Source organism: Limulus polyphemus, unplaced genomic scaffold (assembly GCF_000517525.1).
Source record: "Limulus polyphemus unplaced genomic scaffold, Limulus_polyphemus-2.1.2 Scaffold2331, whole genome shotgun sequence".
Taxonomy (NCBI): domain Eukaryota; kingdom Metazoa; phylum Arthropoda; class Merostomata; order Xiphosura; family Limulidae; genus Limulus; species Limulus polyphemus.
Genome location: NW_013667941.1, coordinates 67,714 through 90,355, shown reverse-complemented (window position 1 = coordinate 90,355; position 22,642 = coordinate 67,714). Strand labels below are relative to the sequence as shown.

General features: G+C 34.2%; 1 protein-coding gene across 4 annotated transcripts in view; it reads left to right on the top strand.

The window, feature by feature from the left end:
• LOC106466645 (UDP-N-acetylhexosamine pyrophosphorylase-like) overlaps window positions 1-22,642 on the top strand; it is a 70,296-nt gene that overhangs the window by 40,526 nt on the left and 7,128 nt on the right. For all 4 annotated transcript variants that reach the window (XM_022394697.1, XM_022394696.1, XM_013926936.2 and 1 more), the window contains exons 3-8: window positions 1,959-2,163; window positions 4,089-4,264; window positions 6,386-6,558; window positions 7,072-7,265; window positions 8,026-8,160; window positions 15,284-15,469. In XM_022394697.1, coding sequence (XP_022250405.1) covers window positions 1,959-2,163; window positions 4,089-4,264; window positions 6,386-6,558; window positions 7,072-7,265; window positions 8,026-8,160; window positions 15,284-15,469 — 1,069 coding nt within the window. The remainder of the gene's footprint in view (window positions 1-1,958; window positions 2,164-4,088; window positions 4,265-6,385; window positions 6,559-7,071; window positions 7,266-8,025; window positions 8,161-15,283; window positions 15,470-22,642) is intronic.

Here is a 22,642-nt window from a genome sequence, read left to right as displayed (position 1 = left end):
TTTTTTTGATCTACAGTATTTTCTTATTTTGATGTTTTGAGCTCTTTTGTGTTTAGAACAATATATACTATTTTTTAAAGTATCAAATTGATTTTTTTTTCAATAAAAAATCTTTCAAATGCGACTGTAGCTTTTTTTTCCCCAAAAAACTTTGTCTTCAAAATAAGGGTGCGTCTTATATTCCGAAAAATACGGTACTTTTTTGTAGTCCCCCAGTGGCACAGCGGTATGTCTGCGGAGTTACAATGCTAGAAATCGGGTTTCGATACCCGTGGTGGGCAGAGCACAGATAGCCCATTGTGTAGCTTTGTGCTTAATTACAAACAAACTTTTTTGTATTACTAATATTGTTGTTTTAACTTTTAACTACACCAAACCGGACTGGATAAATGTACAATATCAATGTTTAGTTTCTTTGTTTGTTTCAGAATTTTGCGCGAAGCTTTTCATGGTCTATCTTCGCATAGTTGTCCCTAATATTGAACCGATAAACTAGAACAGTATAAGTAAGGCATATAGTCAACAACACCCACTGTCAACTCTCAGGCCTCTCTTATTTGATCAAGTAACGGGATTTGACTGTCACTCTTATAACGTAACCACAGAAGCCCTTAGTGTTGAGCGAATTTCTGCGGCAACGGGACTCGAATTCACAATCCAGGCATGCAAGCTGCTAAAAGTTTTAGTTTACACACTTTATCAGAGTGGTAAGGTACAGTAACTTTTATATCTCACAACAACATTGCTTAACCTTCCAAGACCAGGCATTTTAGTATTCCGAGACACCAGAAGAAATTGGAAAATTTTACGAAGTGACAAAATGTTTTGCATTTGATTGATTGATTATATATTGTATTGAACAAAGGCCATACAAACCACATACCTATGGATTCACTGTGAAAAACCAATATCTAAGTACGTCCACATGGGGCCTGGAAATATAAATAGCAAGCATACTAAGTATGCCCCATATGGTAAACATAGGGTTAAGCAAGAGTAAAAATACTGACCCAAAGTGATAAGGTTATTCTTATTCGCATGTATACTTTTCTGTATTTGTTTCCAACTTGTTAACAGGAATGACAAAAAGCTACAAGTGGATATATATACATTATAAAGCAGTTTCACGTATTCATTTTTTATTTTATAATTTATGAAAATATTTCTGTTTTCCATATATCTATAAGCCATGTTGGATATAGTTGTTGTTTTGTACCGTAAATGACTTTAAACTGTTTACCACACTCTCGGCTATATATTTGAATATTGACAGTTTAAGTACGATTAGGATAAAAATGTGTAACAATTATATGAGTAATTCAAGAATATACATTAACATTATTATTGTATACAACGTAATTAGATGGTTACAGCTCAAGTGGACACGTTGTGAATGGAAACACTAACTGGTATTATTTTTGATCGACTCGAATTCGAGTGTGAATAAGATAGCGAGTTATGGCTGGTAGTGGTTTAGTTTTACTCTAATGGCTACATTTATATGCTAATCTTCAAACGTATACTCTGGGTATAATTTATTTAAAACCTTACAGTAGTTAATAAGCATAAATAATATATTTTAGTGTTAAATATAATCTAATGCTCGAAAAGAGATCTCATCAGTTTGTGTAGAATATCCGTTAAAACTTTTATATAGATAAAAGAGATTCTTCTGAAATAATATATATGTATATACGTAATAAAATAATAACATTTAAAACTTAAGCTTTATGATCGTAGTAGGAATTGAGTAGCATGGCTCTAACTGAACTTCCAGTAAATCTGAATTAGCATTTTATAATATATTTCAATATTATTACGAAGAAACAGCTTACATATAGTTTTATAAAGTCGTTAATTCATATAGTTTCCTTAGCGAAATATAAAAGTCTTCACATAAATATTTTATCATATTTGTTTTCGTTAAATCTCTGCTGTACGTTTGTCTTGGGTTCTAGGTTTACGACAGATAGCAGAGGGTCGGGTTGCTGTTCTTTTGCTTGCTGGAGGTCAGGGAACGCGACTCGGTGTAAATTACCCGAAAGGAATGTATGACGTAGGACTACCCACACAAAAAACTCTCTACCATCTTCAAGGCGAGAGAATTGTTCGACTGGAGCATCTTGCTGAGGAACTTACTGGAAAACGAGGCTCCGTACCTTGGTTAGTTTATACATAGAGTGAAACCTCACGTGTATCAGAAGCTCTTATCAAGCTTATCACTTGTGTTACAGTTCCATTGTTTATATCATACGTGTAAAACAACTCCTTAATTCAGACTTTTCTATTGCATGTAGAATTTGCTTAATACTTTTTCAGAATGTAATCCGATTTTGTGAACGACTGAGATACGACAATCCGACTTAAAAAACACTTTGTTATCGTTGTTTTGTTATAGCACGAGATTCTCCCAGAACATTTTGGACTGGATTTTATAAACAAATGACAATCCGCGGAAATATTCTCTTTGCCAAAGAAAACTGGTGTAAATGGTGTCGAACAGAAACTTTACGACTCCGTAGGTTCCGACACCAACAAACGATTATTGTGTCTATGATATATAAAAACATAAACAAATTATCGCAATACTTTGTTTGGTTGTTCTACATTTTACGCAAAGCTACTCGAGGGCTATCTGCGCTAGACAGCAACAACCAAGTGTACCGCTGTTGGTTTTTTTCTTTCGCTTTTCGATTCTGTAGTTTGCAATTAGAATCATTATAGATCACATGCTTATGATGACAAAAGTCATACTGTCATCAAGTTGAAACTATAAATTTGATGAGCTAAATCAGCTTTCCAACTCTGTTGCAAACTGTCAGCCGTGCCCAAATGGTTACTTTGCTTGACTTCGGACAAAGGTGTAATGTTTGAGCTGCGATATGCTACTGAATACGTTCCGCGCTTTCATTTGTGGGGGCGGCTATCACTCTGACATTCAATCCCGCTAATCGGTTGAGAGTAACCGCATAGATGGCGGGTGCTATTGGCTGGTTGCCCTCCCTTTGGTCAGCAGTTCTAAGTTATTTGTGGCAATGCCTGAACCTTATGAGGACCCTGACCTATCATTTTACCCTATATTGGTATAAGGTGCTGTCCAGGTTGAAAAAGCCAATACCACTCGTCGGAAGTTAAACTTAAGTATAATGTTAAATGTAAAAACTACAAACAACACTGCACAAAATTTACCACTGAAGTTTCTTTAGATCAAAATTGAATGATATCCTTTTTCTATTAATGTAGAAAAAGTCTGGAGTATTCACGGTAATACTGGCTAGAGTATTATACATATTCAACTTACGTCTGGAGTCTTCACGGTAAAGCAGGCTAGAGTATTATACATATTCAACTTACGTCTGGAGTCTTCACGGTAATACTGGCTAGAGTATTATACACATTCAACTTACGTCTGGAGTTTTCACGGTAAAGCAGGCTAGAGTATTATACACATTCAACTTACGTCTGGAGTCTTCACGGTAAAGCAGGCTAGAGTATTATAAATATTCGACTTAAGTCTGGAACAAGTCCCTTAAAATAATTATAAAATGTTGAAATTAGGGTTGCGCTTAGATACAAATTGTTTGCACGTATTTATACAACTGTTGTTTTTTTTTTTCAGATAATAATTTATCACTGAATGTGACTGTACGGCGTTTTTTGTGTTGCATATTATTTTACCAAACTAATCGCGTAAACACTAAACGTCCAAAGAAGTTTTTTAACATTACATTCGTCAGCCAGCGCTAAAATCCAGGTTTCGATTCCCCGCGATGGACAGATCACATTTACCCCATTGTGTAGCTTTGCGCTACAAATCCATAAGGAACTTTGCATGATAAAAACGTGACATACGTCGTTTGTGAGAGACGGTCTTATACACCTTTAGAGACAGTAGTAATTGCAATAAACCAGTTATTAGCTGACTGATAATAAAAACTGCAGTATTAAAATAACTTGTAAGAATTACATTTTAAAATGTAGAAAAAAAGATAATCAGATAAGAATAAAGAAAATTCTTAGTCTATCTCAGTTATAAGCTTCATATTTTATTTGTTATTTCATATTACAATTATTTCTAAACCAATTAGGTACATAATGACTAGCGGGCATACAATGGGACCAACCTTAGAGTTTTTTGCAAGCCACAACTACTTTGGACTCAGAAAAGAAAATATCGTTATGTTTGAACAAGGAATGCTTCCATGCTTCACGTTTGATGGAAAGATTATCCAACAAAGTCCGTGGAAGATAGCTACAGCCCCAGGTAAGTCGTAACGTGGAAGATAGCTAAAGCCCCAGGTAAGTCGTAACGTGGAAGATAGCTAAAGCCCCAGGTAAGTCGGAACGTGGAAGATAGCTACAGCCCCAGGTAAGTCGTAACGCGGAAGATAGCTAAAGCCCCAGGTAAGTCGTAACGTGGGAGTTAGCTAAAGCCTCAGATAAGTCGTAACGTGGAAGATAGCTAAAGCCCCAGGTAAGTCGTAACGTGGAAGATAGCTAAAGTCCCATGTAAGTCGTAAAGTGGGAGTTAGCTAAAGCCTCAGGTAAGTCGTAACGTGGAAGATAGCTAAAGCCTCAGGTAAGTCGTAACGTGGAAGATAGCTAAAGTCCCAGGTAAGTTGTAACATGGAAGGTATTTAGAGTCCTGGGTAGGTCGTATATATCGTCACTTGGATAAGTTGTATACGTCAGGTTGAAGATAGCTAGAGGTAGGCACAGGTAAATCGTATGTCATCACGTGGAAGATAGCTAGAGACCCAAGTAAGTCGTATATCGTCACGTTAAAGATAGCTAGAGGCCAATGTAAGTCGTATATCGTCACGAAGATAGCTAGAGGCCCAGGTAAGTCGTATATCGTCACGTTAAAGATAGCTAGAGGCCAATGTAAGTCGTATATCGTCACGAAGATAGCTAGAGGCCCAGTTAAGTCGTATATCGTTACGTTGAAGATAGCTAGAGGCCTAGGTAAGTCATATACAAACTGCAATTTCTTGGTTCTTATAAAAATTCCTGTATCCATTATATCCAAAATCTCACCAAACATTAACTTTCTGCCTGGCTGATAAAACATACAAACATAAGCTACCTAGACTTACATGTGATAATTTCAGCTGATAAAACCTTTTATAGTGTGGGTTACTATTTTTACTTACTAAATGATTATAAATAACTTTTAAGCGTGAGAATGCTACGACTGGTGATGATTGGACGATAGCTTTTAAGGATTAGTGTATTTGTATTTTGCTAAATTAAACTAAAGCAAACATAAATTTATACACTTGAGTCGTAGAAGCAAGTTTTTTAAATGCAGAAACTGGGAGTTTTCATCACGTGTCAGCTTTCGGCTCCTGTTCCAACCTTCGAGCGCCGGGCAGACTCTAGGTTCAGAAACCCCCAGTTTAGTGCAAGTTTCGACTTGGTAGAAAGTCTCAATGGTTTAATTGGAACATTTGTTAATCCACTTTAGGAGCCTGAAACAATGGCAGAGGAAAAATTATTATGTTTACTTACAACATTTTTCGGTAGTGTAATTTACAACACATATGGGTATTTTAGCGCATTTGATTTTCTTTTTTACGAGCAGTTTTTGGATCACATATCACGAGGAATTATTCTGTAAGCCTAAGCTATGTTTTCAACGTCAAAATTTAGTTTACTATAGGGAGCTGCTAGTCATAATAATGTAATAATCGTGAAACTTCGTCTAATTAGGAGACATAAAGGTACATTATTTATGAGTAGGTAGTTAGCGAAATTATCGTTCTTGAACTCAGTGTTAGAAAAGTTGCTCACAGTTTACTATTAGAAGTGAGAAATATTGCCTTCTATTAAGTTATTCGAACGATTGACGAGAAAACTCTGTAAGCAAGTATATTTGTTAGTTAGGTACCTACCAGTCTCGGAATTTCTGTTGAAATGTTATTTGTGCACTTAGGCCTACAACTACGAGTGAAGGTAGCCTGTAGCAAACGTTAAAGAAGAAATTAACAAATTTGTTATTGTTACGTGGAGTGGATAAAGCATTATTTTTACCATATAATCCAACTAAGCCCGCCCAACGAAAGAATACTTCATAACAATATCGATGTGTGTTTTAAAAGTTATGACTTTAAAACTATTTCATTGACGTACTCTAAAACTGTGACTGAGGCTTTATGACTTAAAACCAGATTGCTGTTATATATATATATCAAATAAGCTGAGAGCGAATAACAGAAAACTATTCATGTTACAGGAGCTAATAGGAGACTTAGGTGGTCAAAGTATTTTCATAATTATGTATTTAAGATATCCTAGTTAAAGCTACTTTCAACACACTCCTGCACATAAAAAAAAAAGTTTTTGCTGTGACTGTAAAATATGATTTTTACTGTTTCTCCTGCAGATGGAAATGGAGGTTTGTATCGTGCACTGAGGAAGAAAGGAATTATCGACGACATGGAACGGCGTGGAATTAAATACATTCACGTCTACTGTGTAGATAATATTTTGGTTAAAATGGCCGATCCAGTTTTCATTGGATACTGCATCAGCAAAGGGGCAAACTGTGCTGCAAAGGTTTGTGTTCGGACAGTTCTTATGAATTATATGATAGATTGTTTAGGCAGAATATTCAACCAGTTCTTATGAATTATATGATAGATTGTTTAGGCAGAGTATTCAACCAGTTCTTATGAATTATATGATAGATTGTTTAGGCAGAGTATTCAACCAGTTCTTATGACACTATTATTTTAAAAGCTGCTTACGAGAACAAGAAGAAATGCATCTCTGGCAAAGTTCTAAACTCGTTCGAACGATGATTTAAGTTATTTATTAAAATCCATGTAGGGGGCGCTAGGGTATATTTCAGTTTACTGTTAGAGGAGAAAGAATCCAGAAGTGCGGATGGATGCTGTTGTTTGTTTGTTTTTTGTTTTTTGGAAAAATTATACGGTTTCAGTAAAATACTTAGCAAAGGTTATATTATTGTTAATACGTTGTTTTTCAGATCAATTACTATATAATGGCAAACAGTGTTGTTTAAAATCCACATGAAAAGTCATTATTATTAATATTGGCCTTAACCAGGTGGTCGAAAAATCTTTTCCGATGGAACCAGTAGGCGTGGTCTGTAAAGTAGCCGGGAAGTACCAGGTTGTGGAATACAGTGAAATAACTCCTCGAACGGCACAGAAGCGTGGTCCAGATGGTCGGTTGATGTTTAACGCTGCTAACATCTGTAACCATTTCTTCACACTGGACTTTTTACGTGATGTAACCAAGTAAGTAGTAATACGTTCTGTCTTATATATACAGAACCAGTGGCAGCGGGGGACAAGCCCCCTGAAGTGTCGTTACCTTCTCTCCCGAGGTAATGCTATCCATTGATCTAATTTTATATTTGTTTTCGACTTGACGCCATTAAATGTCTCATTGCCCCCCCCCCATACACACACAAACAAAAAATGTTTAAAATCCCCATTTAAAAATATCAAGTTCATACTGGTGTGTGTTAAATTATTAGAAAATAGCTTTGAGTAAACAAACACAAAATTATTCTTCACCAGGTGGAGTACTCATACGTTGAACGGATGAAATAAAATCTCGTTTGTAACAAAGGATAAGAAATTGTGCTTTTATTTCTTTTTCTTAACATAATAAACATTAAAGTGCAATAAACATACGTAAAGGTACCAATACTGAAAAGAAAGACATACTGTTTTCAAGAATAGTGGTTACATAGTTCATTCTAATGCTAAAGAATAGAAATTAGATCTTCCTCGTGTCATCCTGTATCACTGTGTCAAGTTTAGTGCTGATTGGTCAAGAAATGTGGAAACGTACAAGGATTTCATTGTAAGAAAATTTCCTCTGACTTTTGTTCCTTAATATTGTTGTTCTCACGTCAAAAGACATCTCGGTTTTTCGAATCTCCTTTTTAATTTGATGATGATCTAAAAAAAATGAAATGACGTGTTTTTGTAATAAACAATTTAATACTACCCATATCAGCAATTTATAGCCTGACCTTTTCTTTTTCAGTTCAAACAACCTGAAACATCACGTTGCTAGGAAGAAGATCCCTTATACGAATGACAACGGTCAGATAGTGAAACCTGAAAAACCTAACGGGATAAAGTTGGAGAAGTTTGTGTTCGATGTATTTGAATTTACTAAGTATGTTTTGATCGAACTTATTATTTTTAAATCATTTTTAGTGTTTCAGTGTTAAAAACTTAAAAAAAAATTATCTCTACATTTTTTGTGAAAGTAAAAGATTCATTTATATAAATTTGACCTTAGCTGAATCAGTCAGTAGAGAGAGAAAAATTGTAACGTTATGTGATGAATTTTTACTGGATTATTTTATTGGGTTGATAAATATTTCAAAGTCTTATCAAAAGTAGAAACTGTATAGTATAGTGTAACAAGTCACACGCTTTACATTCTACAAGGCCCGGCATGGCCAGGTGGTTAGGGCGCTTGACTCACAATCTGAGGGTCGCGGGTTCGAATCCCCGTTACATCAAATATGGGGGTGTTATAATATGACGGTGGTAAAAGAGTAGCCCAAGAGTTGGCGGTGGGTGATGATGACTAGCTGCCTTACATTGCTAAATTAGGGACGGCTAGCGCATATAGCCCTCGTGTAGCTTTTCGCAAAATAAAAAAACAACAAAAATACAATCGAACAGAACCACTAATTGTAGTTCACATCTTCTAGAAATTAAAATAAATCATCTGCCTCAAAATTATCTTAATTTCAAATACACCTAGTCTACTTCTGCGCATAATTTGAATACACAGAAGCATATCTTACCTCTTGAAATGAGCTTATACTAACCATTAACTAGTGTCAAAAGAAAATCTTAGACTAACACCACAATAAGATGTCTGTCAGTGCACTATTACGAATAATAATAATTAACAAATGGTTATATTTCAAAGTAACACAATGTCGTTCAAAATTATCAATAATAAATAACTTATACATATTTTTTATTTCCGAAGACGTGACAATTTCTAACTTTTATACAATTGTCTAACACTGTTTTATACCTTGAAACCAAATACATTAGTGGTCCTCTCTTCAGTAATGTATGGAAATAAGGTAGAGAAGTCTTTTATGATGGATAATCGAGATCATTAAAATATCACCAAGAATACCAGACGCTTCGATCCAAGGGTGTTAATCACGTACTAGGAGGTTTGGTGTATTTCCTATTTATAAACTGGAGACTTGGAGCAGCAGAATCAGGTTCGTGTTCAGAGGTTCCACTTGGAGTTAATTCTTCTTTCTTTGCTGACTTTTTTTTAATAAAGTCTCATCTGCTTAGCTCATTTTCACGAATGACCAATAGCCTGTTTTCTCACGATGGTTGGTCACGATAAACAAAATTCGACTTGGAATGTCTGCTTTTTGAAATATAGTTTACCATATAGTTTATTCTCTTTATCACCACGTATAATTTTCTGTACTGTCAGCAGATTTTGAGATAGACTTGTCGTCGTACAAGATTTACAGAGATATTATCCTATTGTCTCTTAATGTTGCAAAAACCTGTCCAAAACTTCTAAAACAGATGCAATCTACAGAAATATGTAATCAAGTACATTTTCCCCTGTCTCTTCTAAAAAGAACCAGAACAACGGTTTGATCCATAGCTTTCTATATCACGTTATTCTAACTCATTAATAGTTGGAACAGGTTTTGGTCTCTTCTTGTCATTTTCTTTCACATACTTGGATAGTTGGTCCAAATGTCACATTTTTGGCGTTCTACAGCTTTACCTGGATAAGAGCGTTTATGTATTTTGCAAACAAAACTTACATAAAGTTTCTGCTTGATTAGAATGAAGTATGATAGGTACTTCAAATCTGGATAAAACTCATTTACTACGTACAACACATGCTTTCGGCCAATTCATACGTTAACCTATCACTTCCACATTATGTTTACTTTTATACTGTTGTAATTTGTTAGTTAGCTAGAGGGTACAGGACGTTATGATTAAGTACGTTTGTGGGACTGTATGTTGTAATGATGACGTTAAATTTCTAAAGATTTGAGGTCAAGTTTTCTAGTACATTCGAGGGTAGATTATAAATACGGGGTCAGCGAAGCATCAAGAAGATATAGATGAGTTGAAGGATAGTTTAAACATTAGTTAAAAAGATATATAGTTGTTTCAAGATAGAGAGTTGTTTCTACCTGATAAAGTGAATTGGCTATTTTGGACCTGTGTTAGCTATCGAGAACATTGGGTTACTTTGTACAAGTAAGTTGCTTTTGCGTTAGTATAGTGCAGTTAGCGTCATTTGTAAACGTAGGCCTACAATAAGCTACAACAGTATACAATTGTTCAAGCTTGTAGAAAATGTCCAAGAAGAAATTAATTAATTTTGTATCGTTTACGTGGACTGGACTTTGAATTATGTTCACCAAATAATACAAAATAACAACGCTACAAAAATATTCTTAGGCTAATGGCGATTGTTAATTGTATTCGGCGATTCAACTCATTTCTACCAATTCAACGTCAACTAATGATTCACTAAAACCTCGCCTGAACGTGTGAGACTCCTCAAAATATTAATTCAATTTTGCAAAAGTCTTGCACTTAACTTCAACAGTAGTGTGTCCTTTTATTTTTCTATTTGAAAATAGTAATATAATGTATAGTCTCAAATAGTGGTTTCAAGTTTTAACTTTTCATTATGAAATTTTCATAAAACTGCAAATTTAGTTTTCCTCTGGTAAACTGGAGATGGTGATTTTTTTCCAAAATATTGTAATGTTTCTTTTAATATGTCTTCTGAAATTTGTATTTAGCACAATTAGTTCTTTCATACTCCGAAGCTAGTCAGATTTGACCATCTGATTTGGATACCCCCTTCCCTTCAGGTTATCCTGGATACACCACTGATATATCTCCCTAAAGCATAAGTGAGACTGCACATACAACTTGAAAAAGTTTGTTTGGGCTCGTCAGTGGCACAAACGTCCCTAGATAAGGTTGATCTTTCCTTTCTAGCTTTACCAAGTATTCTTAGCTTCAATTTAATACAGCTACCACGCTTTGTTTAGTTTTTATGGATCGATCCAGTGGTAGTTTTGAACGAACTGCTACAGGACAACCTGAGTTAAGTAATCATGACATCGACCGAAGAGTTTTTACTGCAGTTTTGGAGCTTATAGTTTGTGCATTGACATTTGGTGCCCAGATGACTTTAAAACAAGCTATAGATATGGAGGCTGAAGCCTATGTGAACTAGTGAAAAAACTACAAAAAGGAGAACACCATCTATTAAAATAAATAAATCAGAACAACCAGAAATTTAATAGAAAGTCTCTGTGATAAAACTTAGGAACGCTTTGAAGTGAACAAAACCTTTTCCTGCTTCATACGTTACGTAGTCGCTCCCTTATATCGTGAGAAACGCAAGCCGATCAGGTCTAGAGCTTAAGTAACAGCTATAGAGCAACTATAGAGCCGATCACGTCTAGAGCTTAAATAGTAGCTATAGAGCAACTCAACAGCCAATCAAGTCTAGAGCTTAAATAATAGCTATAAAGCAACTCAACAGCCAATCAGGTCTAGAGCTTATGTAGTAGCTATAGAGCAACTCAACAGCCAATCAGGTCCAGAGCTTATGTAGTAGCTATAGAGCAACTCAACAGCCAATCAGGTATAGAGCTTATGTAGTAGCTATAGAGCAACTCTGCTGGTGAACACAATCTCATGGAAATATTTAAAATCTCCAAACAAAGTTTGCATCATTCTCTAATAGCCACATCAAAAAACATGTGCATAAATGACTTTTAATGAGTATTTATCGAAACAAATCATTTCGGATTTTTTTTTCAAGAAAAGTAACTCAAAGCAAGCCATCAAAAGATCGTCAGTTGTTGGATTTAAGTGTTCATAAGTTGCTGTCAAAAAGTCCTGGAAAGACAACATTCATGATCAAAGTGAGTGTCCAGGTGTTTCCATGATTAGAATATGATGCAGAAAAAAAATAATATTAGGCCTACTTGAAAGCTAAGATTTAGAATATTTTTTACTAAAGAAAAATATACCATTGCGATGAACTATATTTAGCAATGGCTTCTTATTTTGCGCTTTAGCTACTGGAAATTCAGAATCAGTTACGAAATTAGCTAGCTAAAGCGTAGTATTCTCATCGCTTAACTGTGGTGGTCGAACCTAGGACATCCAAAACTAATCTTTCAAGTAGTGCTTTAACAATATACTCATTTAATTGTCCATATAAATGCTTCTGAAGATCATTCTTTTCACAAACCATGTTTCAAGGTTCACACCACTTTTGTACAGGCGTAGTATTCAACCCAATAGAATTTGTCTCGTAGTTTCTCTAACGTCTTCTTAACACCAAGATATCCCGATGAGAGAAGGTTACAGAGATGGCAAAGTGCTTACAGCATTCATCATAGTAACAAGAATAATTTATTTTTGTAATGTCTTCATTTTCTTATTATAGGTACAAAATATCATCATAGAGTTTAAACTAGGGGTTACAAACCTTTTAACTTATAGGATCCAAAACTGTGATGTCTTCAGTTTAGGTTTCACCAGAACATTGTGTGTGACTTCTGCATAAGTGATCACTGTAAATTTTAAACACATTACACATACACCTCGCAGTATTTAGACAGTGGAATTATTTTGGGATTGTGAAGGGCGATTGTGCCCTCCCTTAAAAGGACATGGTGCTACTGAGAAAGGAAAGGACCCCACTTGTTATAGGTTTGCAATTGTAGTTTGAATAGAATCCTATGGAGGCTAATTCACTTTTGTCGGTGAGATGTAAAAAGCAGATGTTTGCCTTAGTAATCTTTCAGCTCCATGTTTAATCCATTTCACAATAGGATCAGTACTAACATCTCTAGCCTCAGCATCCTAAAGTTATATTCTAGACTTCTTTAATTCGTTTCTTTCGTGTAAAGACACTCCAAGAACTGCAGCTTGCCTCTCTTTTCGTTGACGTTCTTGATTGTCATGAAACTTCTTGCTTTCACTTCATATGAAGCCGTCTTCACTGCAGTCTTCCTTACCAATATCTCGGCATTTTTATGGTACAGTTCAGTACGATAAGCTCACATCCCTGGAAAGTTTGAAGTAGTCTTACTGTCTGGCTATTGGGATTCAGGAAATTTATTAACCATCTCGGCGATTACTAAATCAAATCGAGTGGAAAAAAAAAACTTGTTTGTACCGATGTAAAAATTTAAGGACAATGATTCAAAGCTTTTACAATGTCAAAAATTCCTTATGAATCACGCATTAAGTTTTAACTGTGAGCATGTGGGTTGATGGGCAATTAATTTCTGTTTCTCTTCCTGTATTTGTGTTTAGAAACAACAGATCTTCAGTTGTTGAGGAGCTTAATATTGGTGTTAAGGTAAGACTTTCGTTAAGAGCAGTGAATGTCTGTTCATATTATTCTGTCCAACAGAACTGTAATGTTGCGCCAACATCTTATTCACAGGACATCCCATACCAGAAAATAACTTGCAAAACGCCTTTAGATTAAACCTAAAAAAGTTTTCTGACTTCAAGTATTCTCTTCGAGGTAAACTGTTCCACTTCAATACTTGTTAGAGCTTCGGACGCTGTTTTTCTCGATGTTCACTCCCCCTTCTGATGCCGAAATAAACATATTTACATTCTAACGAAAGATGTATTTGTTTTAAGTTGCCAATGAGAACAGAACAAATTGATTGCTAAATTATTACAGTTAATATCTCAAAATATCCACGATTCCATCTACACAGAGGTTATTCACATGGCAACTCCTAAGACAACCTCCTAGAGCCGTGCATGTTGACTTCAACAATAAGCCTAAACAACGACAATATTTTATTAGGTGCTCACTCACTAAATGCCTAAGTTTTCTTTGACTCTAAAAATTATTGTCCAATCCAAACTCTCGAATTCTCATTAATTCTGGCCAGAGCGTGGCCCAGTGGTTAGAGTGATAGACTGTAGATACATCTTGGTTCACGTCTCGTTGCCACAAAATGACGCTCCTCACGTTGGTACCATTGGTATGTTATAAGAGTGACGGTTGAATCCTACTATTCCATTAGAGTAGCCCAAAAGATAGCGATGGATGCTATTGTCTTCCTCTTAGTCTATCAATTCAAAGTTAGGGACAGCTAGCGCAGATAGCCTTCGTGTAATTAACTCTGACTCACTTACACAACCAAACCTGACAATTCTTAAAAAAAAAGATTCTATAATATGATCAACACGGAACAAACTAGGCTTAGAATCTTATGACATACATAGTCCATACTTATAATACATAATTGCAAATAATTAATTAAATAATTATTACAATATAAAACTATAGCATGCTACCATATAATAACATTGTTAAAGGTTATGTTATTGTTTTTCCTTTCTTAATTTATACATTTGTACTGTTTTTGGCTAGTTTTAACGTCACGTAATAAAGAGTATCAAATAATGACAAAAACTTTCGTAATGGTGTAGGAAACAATTTGGACGATGTAAAACGTCTATTAGACTAGAGCAGTTGTTGATTGGTTAATGCGAGAGTGCTACTCTGTTTATGTGTCACTTGGTCAGCTAATTTAGTTTTTAAATTTTGAGTTTGTGTTTGAACGAGGTAAATCTCTATTAGTAGAGATACGGGAGAATTTAACAATGAAATGTTGTGTATGTACTAACCCTGATGAAGCCACGGAGGCGAAACGTTGGTTCAAATAAAAAGTTATTTTATGATTATCTGGAGTTTAAAGGTCGTTCTCCTCTAACCTTTTCATCAAAGTGAAATAACTACTTAGCGTTATATGTGAAGTTATAAAACCTTCTTTATCATTAAATGGACTGGAATTAACATTCTTTGTTCAACGAATAATTAAAGAAGAACCCGCTCAAGAATACAAACAATTACAACAATATAGTAGTGTAATAAATAAATTACAATGAATAATAATATCCCACGTTACCAGCATGAAAGATTTTTTAATAACTTGTTAGAGTAAGTAAATCTACATAAGTAGTAAAATGCGTGTAAAAGCCATATCAATATACCCTGTTTTCCTTATGCTAATGAACTTTATATGTTTCTAAAAACATATGCTATTTGTTATAGTAATGTCGTTTAATTGTATGCTGTTGCGAAAGCCCTACAGCGCTCTAGTGTTTTGAAATTCGATGTAAAGAATCTAGAGGACAGTTGATTTTGTAAATTTAAACACTTGGTTATTTGCATATCAACTAAGTGAAATTTTCACGTTTCTTATTAGCAAATTTGCAGTGTGGGAAGTGCTGAGGAAAGACGAGTTTTCACCCTTGAAGAACGCTGACGGAGCTGAGAAAGACACGCCTACAACTGCACGTGAAGATTTATTTGACCTGCATCGGAGGTACCTGCAGAAAGCTGGTGGAAAAATTGCTGAGGTCAATGGACATCCAGTTTCTTTGATACACAAGTAAGTTGTGATTTCATTTTCAATACGTATTCGGTTACAATTGTGGCGCGAGTTACCGTAATCGTTTGGTCTTCTTTTTTCAAAATATCCCCTGTTTCTTTTGTCAAAGTGCACTCAGGCTGATTCAATTACATTTCAATTACAGTTATGTATATTAACCCTAATGAAGCCGCAAAGGCGAAACGTTGGTTGAAATAAAAATGTATTCTTTTATATTTATCTGGAGTGTAAAAAGTCGTTTTTCTAAACTTTTAAAAATTACTTTAGAATCACGCTTTGACGGAATAACTTATTTTTCTTATCTCCTTTTCTACTGTTAGTCTTATTCTAACATATTAAATATTAGATCTATCACTTCTACGGTAGTTAACTTCACGCCGAACATTTTCCTTGGTCCTAACTTTACAGTCTACTGCTATTGTCCATCTGTTGTTTCCGCTCGTCTCACACTATTTATATGTTTATCACTTAATCGTTTGTCTGCCTTCTATATTTCTATATTCTGGACGTCAGTGTATTGCACGCAACGTTCGATAGTCTCAACATCAATGAGCTATAAACACAACTTCCTACAATCGTCTGCTTTAAACTGTTATTCTAACAAAAAACTAATCGATAATAAAATATTCACTCACAAAATAAATTACTCAGTAATATCTAAACTAAACAGTCTTTTATATCATGACAGTATATATATATATATATAACACGCACGTACGCAGGGAGGATCTGAGGGGGTTCGGCCGAACCCCCTATTTTTGTCACATTTAAACAAATTATGCATATATATAGTTATAGCGCAGCTGCTTATGGTATTTAATGTTTTCTACATAGTCTACGTTCTTTTGATGAAGTATTAGCATTTTTCGGTTTGAAATAGTTGCATGCCTCCAGAAACCCGTAGTATTAGTGTGATTTGCATGCTAAATGTGCTTCGCACAGTATTTGCTGGCTTTTGATCTCGCAAATAAGACCCCCCCCCTCTCAACATTCTGCGTACGGGCCTGTATAACAAAACACTGGAGTATCAGACTATTCTATTTTTTCTCTCCCTTATTAATCTCATCAGCCGGTTTCCTGACTTCAAAGGTCACTCTTCAGGATATAATTTTACTGGGAATCTATAACAAAAACATTCAAAAAAACGTTTTTCAACTAAACATAAATTAAATACATCTATTTTCCAAATGTACAAACATATAATACACTCCGTGTATAAATTAAGTATATTAAAAATGCTCAAGAATAATTGAAATTAGTTAAAGTTTATATAATATATTATCTGGTGAAAGTTATATTAAGAGGCTTTGAAATTGCTAAGAATAACTTTTTTGACAAAAAAAATTAAAGAGATATTAGTAAACCTAAACAGGATGTTACACCTTTTGTTGTTACTCATTGTCCAAATATATCTATGTATTTATCATTTGTTAATACACAATTAAAACAAATAATATAGATAAAAAAAACCTGAAAGATGTATTCAAAAATAAAATTATTTTATCAAAAAGACAACCTAAAAATGTGTATAGATTATTGAATAAACCTAAATAAATATATTTCTAAGGAAGCTTTTTCGATTGTGAAATAAAGAACTGTACTTTATGTAATTTAGGTTACATGAAAACTACCAAAACACTAAAGAACAATAATAAATATATTTTGTTTTTCATTAATAAAACATTTAATTGCAATTCTGAGAACATAATATATATATATATATATATTTGAAAGTGTAAATTGTGGTGAATTCTATGTTAGTGAAACAGATAATTCAAGATTAATGTTAAATTTACATAAATTCCAAAAAAGCCCATTATATGCCAGTAAACGTTTTAATGAATGTATTTTGAAAAAAAAATAATATTCTAAAAACACAAATTTTCATTTTTGCCCTTTTTGAGCATGTAATGTTAAACATAAAATATTATTTTTCAAAAAATATTTTATAATCTTTTTGGCGCCACTTTAAATAGATAGAAATAAGAGGGTAGGTGTAACTGGTTGTGTAAATTGCCAAACCATGAAAAGTATTACTAAAACTTACATAAAAGACAATAAAGCAAGTAAGAAGTATGAAATTATAGAATAAATACATTACATTTCTATAATAACAAGAGAAAGTATAATAACAATAAGATTTTAATTCAAAAAAGGAAAGTATATTGGATAAACTTTAATTTAATTTATTTTTGAGTATTTTTGATATACTTAAATTATTCATGGTGTGTATTATGTGTTTGTACATTTGGAAAATAGATGTATTTATTTTTTTGTTTATATGTGTTTAGTTGAAAAACTGTATTTGGATGTTTTTGTTATATATTCTCAATAAAACTATATCCTGAAGAGTGTGCCCCCAGTGGCACAGCTGTATGTCTGCGGACTTACAACGCTAGAATCCGGGTTTCAATACCCATGGTGGGCAGAGCACGGATAGCCCATCGTGTAGCTTTGTGCTTAATTACAAACAAACAATCCTGAAGAGTGACTTTGAAGTCACGAAACCCATTAATTAAGAAATTAATAAAAGAGAGGAAAAAAAAACAGAACAGTATGAAATTACATTGTTTTGTTATTCGTATCCACGGGTGAATCTTATTGATCTTTTGAAGATATATATATATATTTTCAAGTAAAAGCAATCTACTAGCAGCTTCTTTAACATTTATCTCAGTCCTCAGCTTGTGAACGAGCAAGTTGTCTTTTATTCGAAACCATTTTATATTGTGAAACCTGTTAACGATTAAAAATTATAGTAGTTCTTCAAAAATTTAAATTTTTGTTTGAAAGGATAAAGTCACAATTTAGAAAAATAAATAAATTATATTTTAATGTGATGAAATACCACAATGACACTGCATACAACATTTAACACAATATTTGCTCATTCGTTCATAACATAGGGTCTTAGCTGTCCTCATTGGATTTTCCAACAGGAGGTTCAGGTCAACAGTTCAAAATTATGGATGGCTAAGCCTGAACTTTAATGATTTCTGACCTGGCCATTTAGCCCATGTGTCGCATAAGGTGCAGTTCATGATATAGTACTAAATACCGAGGAAGGAGAGTGCATTACTGGCACCTCAGTATTTTGAATTACTCCTATATTAAGGCTGGATGATTCCTAGTAACTAGCGTTCTGGACTTCGTATCGAATGATCCGAGGTTCGAGCCGTGGTACTGCTGAACACGTTCTGCATTTTCAGTTGGGGCATGTGTTGTAAAATTTACACTAAGTGCCTTTATTTGGTTCAAAAAGACGGATAAGGCCTTTGTAGAGGGAGGTTGCTTAGTTGCCTTTCTAGTCCGCATTTCTAAATTAAGGATGGCTATAGTTGAACACCAGGGGTCTATGACTTGGCTGTTTAGTCTGTCAATAACATAAAATGCCGTTCAGGTTGAAAATCCCAATTTCTTCCTCCAGTATTAACAGGGCCAGTCTTTACAGATATAAAAATAGACTATTTTCCGCTATTAAAAAAAAAAACCCAGCCAACTTTGGAAATTTAAGGTATGTGTTATGAATTATTTATAAATTAACACATACTTAATTAAAGTGCAGCCTACACATAACGTGTAGTAAATATTAAGTATAAGGTCATTTGTTTTACTTATGTGCAGTGTATAAAAATTAGACCAAACATCTGGATATATAACACAGGTAATATGTTAAACGTTTTGTTACGACAGCGAAAGTCACGTGATGAATTTCTCGAATGATCGGGGAGGCCCGAGTGTGTTCGGGTCGCCCCCTTCGTTGGCAGAGAAGCCAGCGATAGATAGATAATTAAAGAAGCGAACAGTAGTGACGGTAATATAAAGTGTGTGTTTGTACTCATAGAGAGAAAAGTTATCGAGATTGTGAATCGCTGTGATTTATAACGTGTATCATTAAAAGTAGTTAAGTTTAAAGTGACGAGAAACGTACTAACTGTGGAATTACTATGTACTAAAAGGTTGTATCGAGAAAGAATAAACTGGTTTAATCAAGAAAAGACTTGTATCGCTTAAGTTCCTCGGAAAGAATTTATAACGGGAATTAACAAACAAGCAGATACGCAACAGTTTTAATAGCAGGATAAAGAAACGAACATGCTAGATAATTTTTTTCATGAAAGTTTGAGAATATTTTAAGCACGGTTCACACTATTAAAATGTTGCCTAAAAATTAAAAAGAAATGCTAAAAATGCCAACGTAAAGATAACGAAACAATTATATTAAAACATTTGGCTTTATTTCTGAATTAAGTAGCTTTTTTGAAAATACAGAGTAACTCAGGAGGTAAAATACTGAAATTACAATGTTATTTCCGGCAAACACTGGCTCTGTTGTTGTTGTCGTTGTTTTATAGCAAAGCTACACAATGGGCTTTTTGTTCACCACGGGGAATCGATCCCCGAGTTTTAACGTTATATGTCCTTAAAACTACCGCTGACCTACCGGGGGACACACCGGCTCTAATACTCAATATTGAAGTGATATTAATACAGTCTTCTTACTGAAAATATATACTGGACAATACAATTAAAATGAATTGCTAAAACTTATTTTAGACCTATTCTTTTTTTGTTGTTTCTTTCTCACTTGTGCCAAAAAATGTACCATAATTTGTATTTATTATACGTTGTAACTAATGTCATTTACGTTTATGGGATGGCGTCACAAGTATTTCTGTTTCAAAAATCTTTGCCATATCTGTTTATTTTTCAGCAAGAATAATAAGTTAGTAATACCTTATACACGATATTTTATTTAAGGCTTCTTTCATTAAGAGTATTGGTTATTATAGTAATTATACCTAATCTTCATTATTATTTCTATTTTATTCTATTTTTCGAACTATGCTGATATGTTATTTACTGAGCTACCTAACTGTGGTCAGGGTTGCTACTTTGGCAGAACATTTGCAGGAGCGATCGCTTACGCCGATGACATTATCCTTTTAGCTCCGTCGAAAACTGGGTTATTGAATATGTTGGAAATTGCCGAACAAATAGGCAAGAACCTTAACATTAAGTTCAATCCAGCGAAATGCCAGTTTTTGAAATTTAGGTGTCCTACTTCAGTTAGTAATGATAATGTAGAACAGCCTGTATTGTTCTATGACGTGATTGTGCCATTAAGTGAATCAGCTGTACACCTTGGTCATTACATCGGCTTAATTACATAGTAAATTCCATTCAGAAAAGCGTGAATGAATTGTACCAGAGATGTAATTCGTTACTATCTAAATTTTCACATTGTTCACATGATGTGCGATACAGTCTGTTTAAAACTTGCTGTATGTGTTCATATGGATCGAATCTTTGGGATTTGGATCATAAGACAATCGAGAGTTTTTATTGCGCATGGCGGAAATGCATTCATCGTATTCTCATGGTGCCATATGACACTCACTGTGATTTGTTATCTAGAATTGTGGATGATCATCCCATAGAATTTCAAATGCACAAGCGTTTTGTAAACTTTATGAACTCCTGCCGTTCGTCTGAAAACGAGCTAGTCAGATTATGCTATAGAATGGCTGTAAATGGCAGTAGATCTTCTGCTGGGAATTCCATCAGTCAAATTTGTTGTAAATACAATCTTTACCGAGATTTCTTCGATGTAAAAAGCCTCAGACCGGCCCAAGAGCCAGTGCTATTAGATACTTTATCCGCTTCAGGGAGACATCAGGAGGTGACGACAGGGTAGATATAAATATTATTATTTCTCACCTGTGTACATATTAATTATCTGTATAACTACTGATGTCTGTAACTGTATTAATTTAACTGTATCTATGAATGGTACGATATACATATATATATATTTATTTATTATTATAAAGGTTATGTCACATTGTTATCTGAGTTTATGGATTTAGGATTAACCTAAATCTACTAAGCTGGCCGAACCAAGTATAACTTGTACCAAATATGGTAGTTTTTATTGTGGCCATTGGCCTGAACGAGTGAAACTTTTACCACATTGCGGACACATAGAATATTTAATATACCTACTTTAATTATGTGTTCATTTCTAACTTAATTTTATATTTACTACTTTATTATAATAGTTATTCTTAATTGTTACCTTAGTATAATATGGGTTTAACACTAACCTAAACCTCCTGGAACCCCCCAATGGCACTTATAACGCTAGAAACCGGGTTTCGATACCCGTGGTGGGCCTTTGTGTAGCTTTGTACTTAACTACAAACAAACAAGCCTCCTGGGCTGACTGAACTTCGTGAGATATTATGGGGTTTATGGCCGAAGATGTTGTTAATAGCAAGAGTACTCAATTGATGAAACAATGCATTATAATCATTACAAGTAACATTTGAACATAATATTTCCTTAGCTATGCTCATTACTAGGTATATATGTGAAACCACCTCGCTTTACACTATATATGTATGTGTGTATATATACCAGTTCTGGTGTATGCAGATAGCTTCCTTAAATCAGAGGTTAATGTCTATTGGTGTCATATATATATGGACTAGTATTTGTCTGAAATAGCATTGCCCAAAATAAATAAATTCAGTAAAAATATAGCAGAAGAAACATATATGCTACTTTTAATAACAATCAGTACCCGTCGTTCCATAAAAAGTAGATAACATAATATGAATTAATGTAGACATTTTCTTTAATTCGGCAGCCATTTCATTATTAACCAAATTCGCTGAGACATTGACTTCTAGCGCTTAAAAAAATGTAAACATCTATAAATGGTCTTCTGCCAAAACTGTTAATGAGGTCATATTTAAAAGTGGAACTAACTTTCGTAACATCCTAACAAAAGCCAAACCTATAATATACACAAATTGTTAATATGTTGCTTGCAATATACCTCGTGAATCGGCAAAACTTAACAGGCATTTTCTATCATACTAAAAAAACATAATTAAGACATCAAACACTGTTGATACCTCGGCCGTGAAAATGATAATAATATGATACAGAATATACGTAAGACAATAAACTAAACAAGCTTCATAAAAGTAAAGAAAAAAAAAAGGCTATTGCCATAAGAACTAACAAATGTAGTACTCAGAACAAGAGTTAGGCTCCATTAAACAAAGGTAAGAACTAACAAATGTAGTACTCAGAACAAGAGTTAGGCTCCATTAAACAAAGGTAAGAACTAACAAATGTAGTACTAAGAACAAGAGTTAGGCC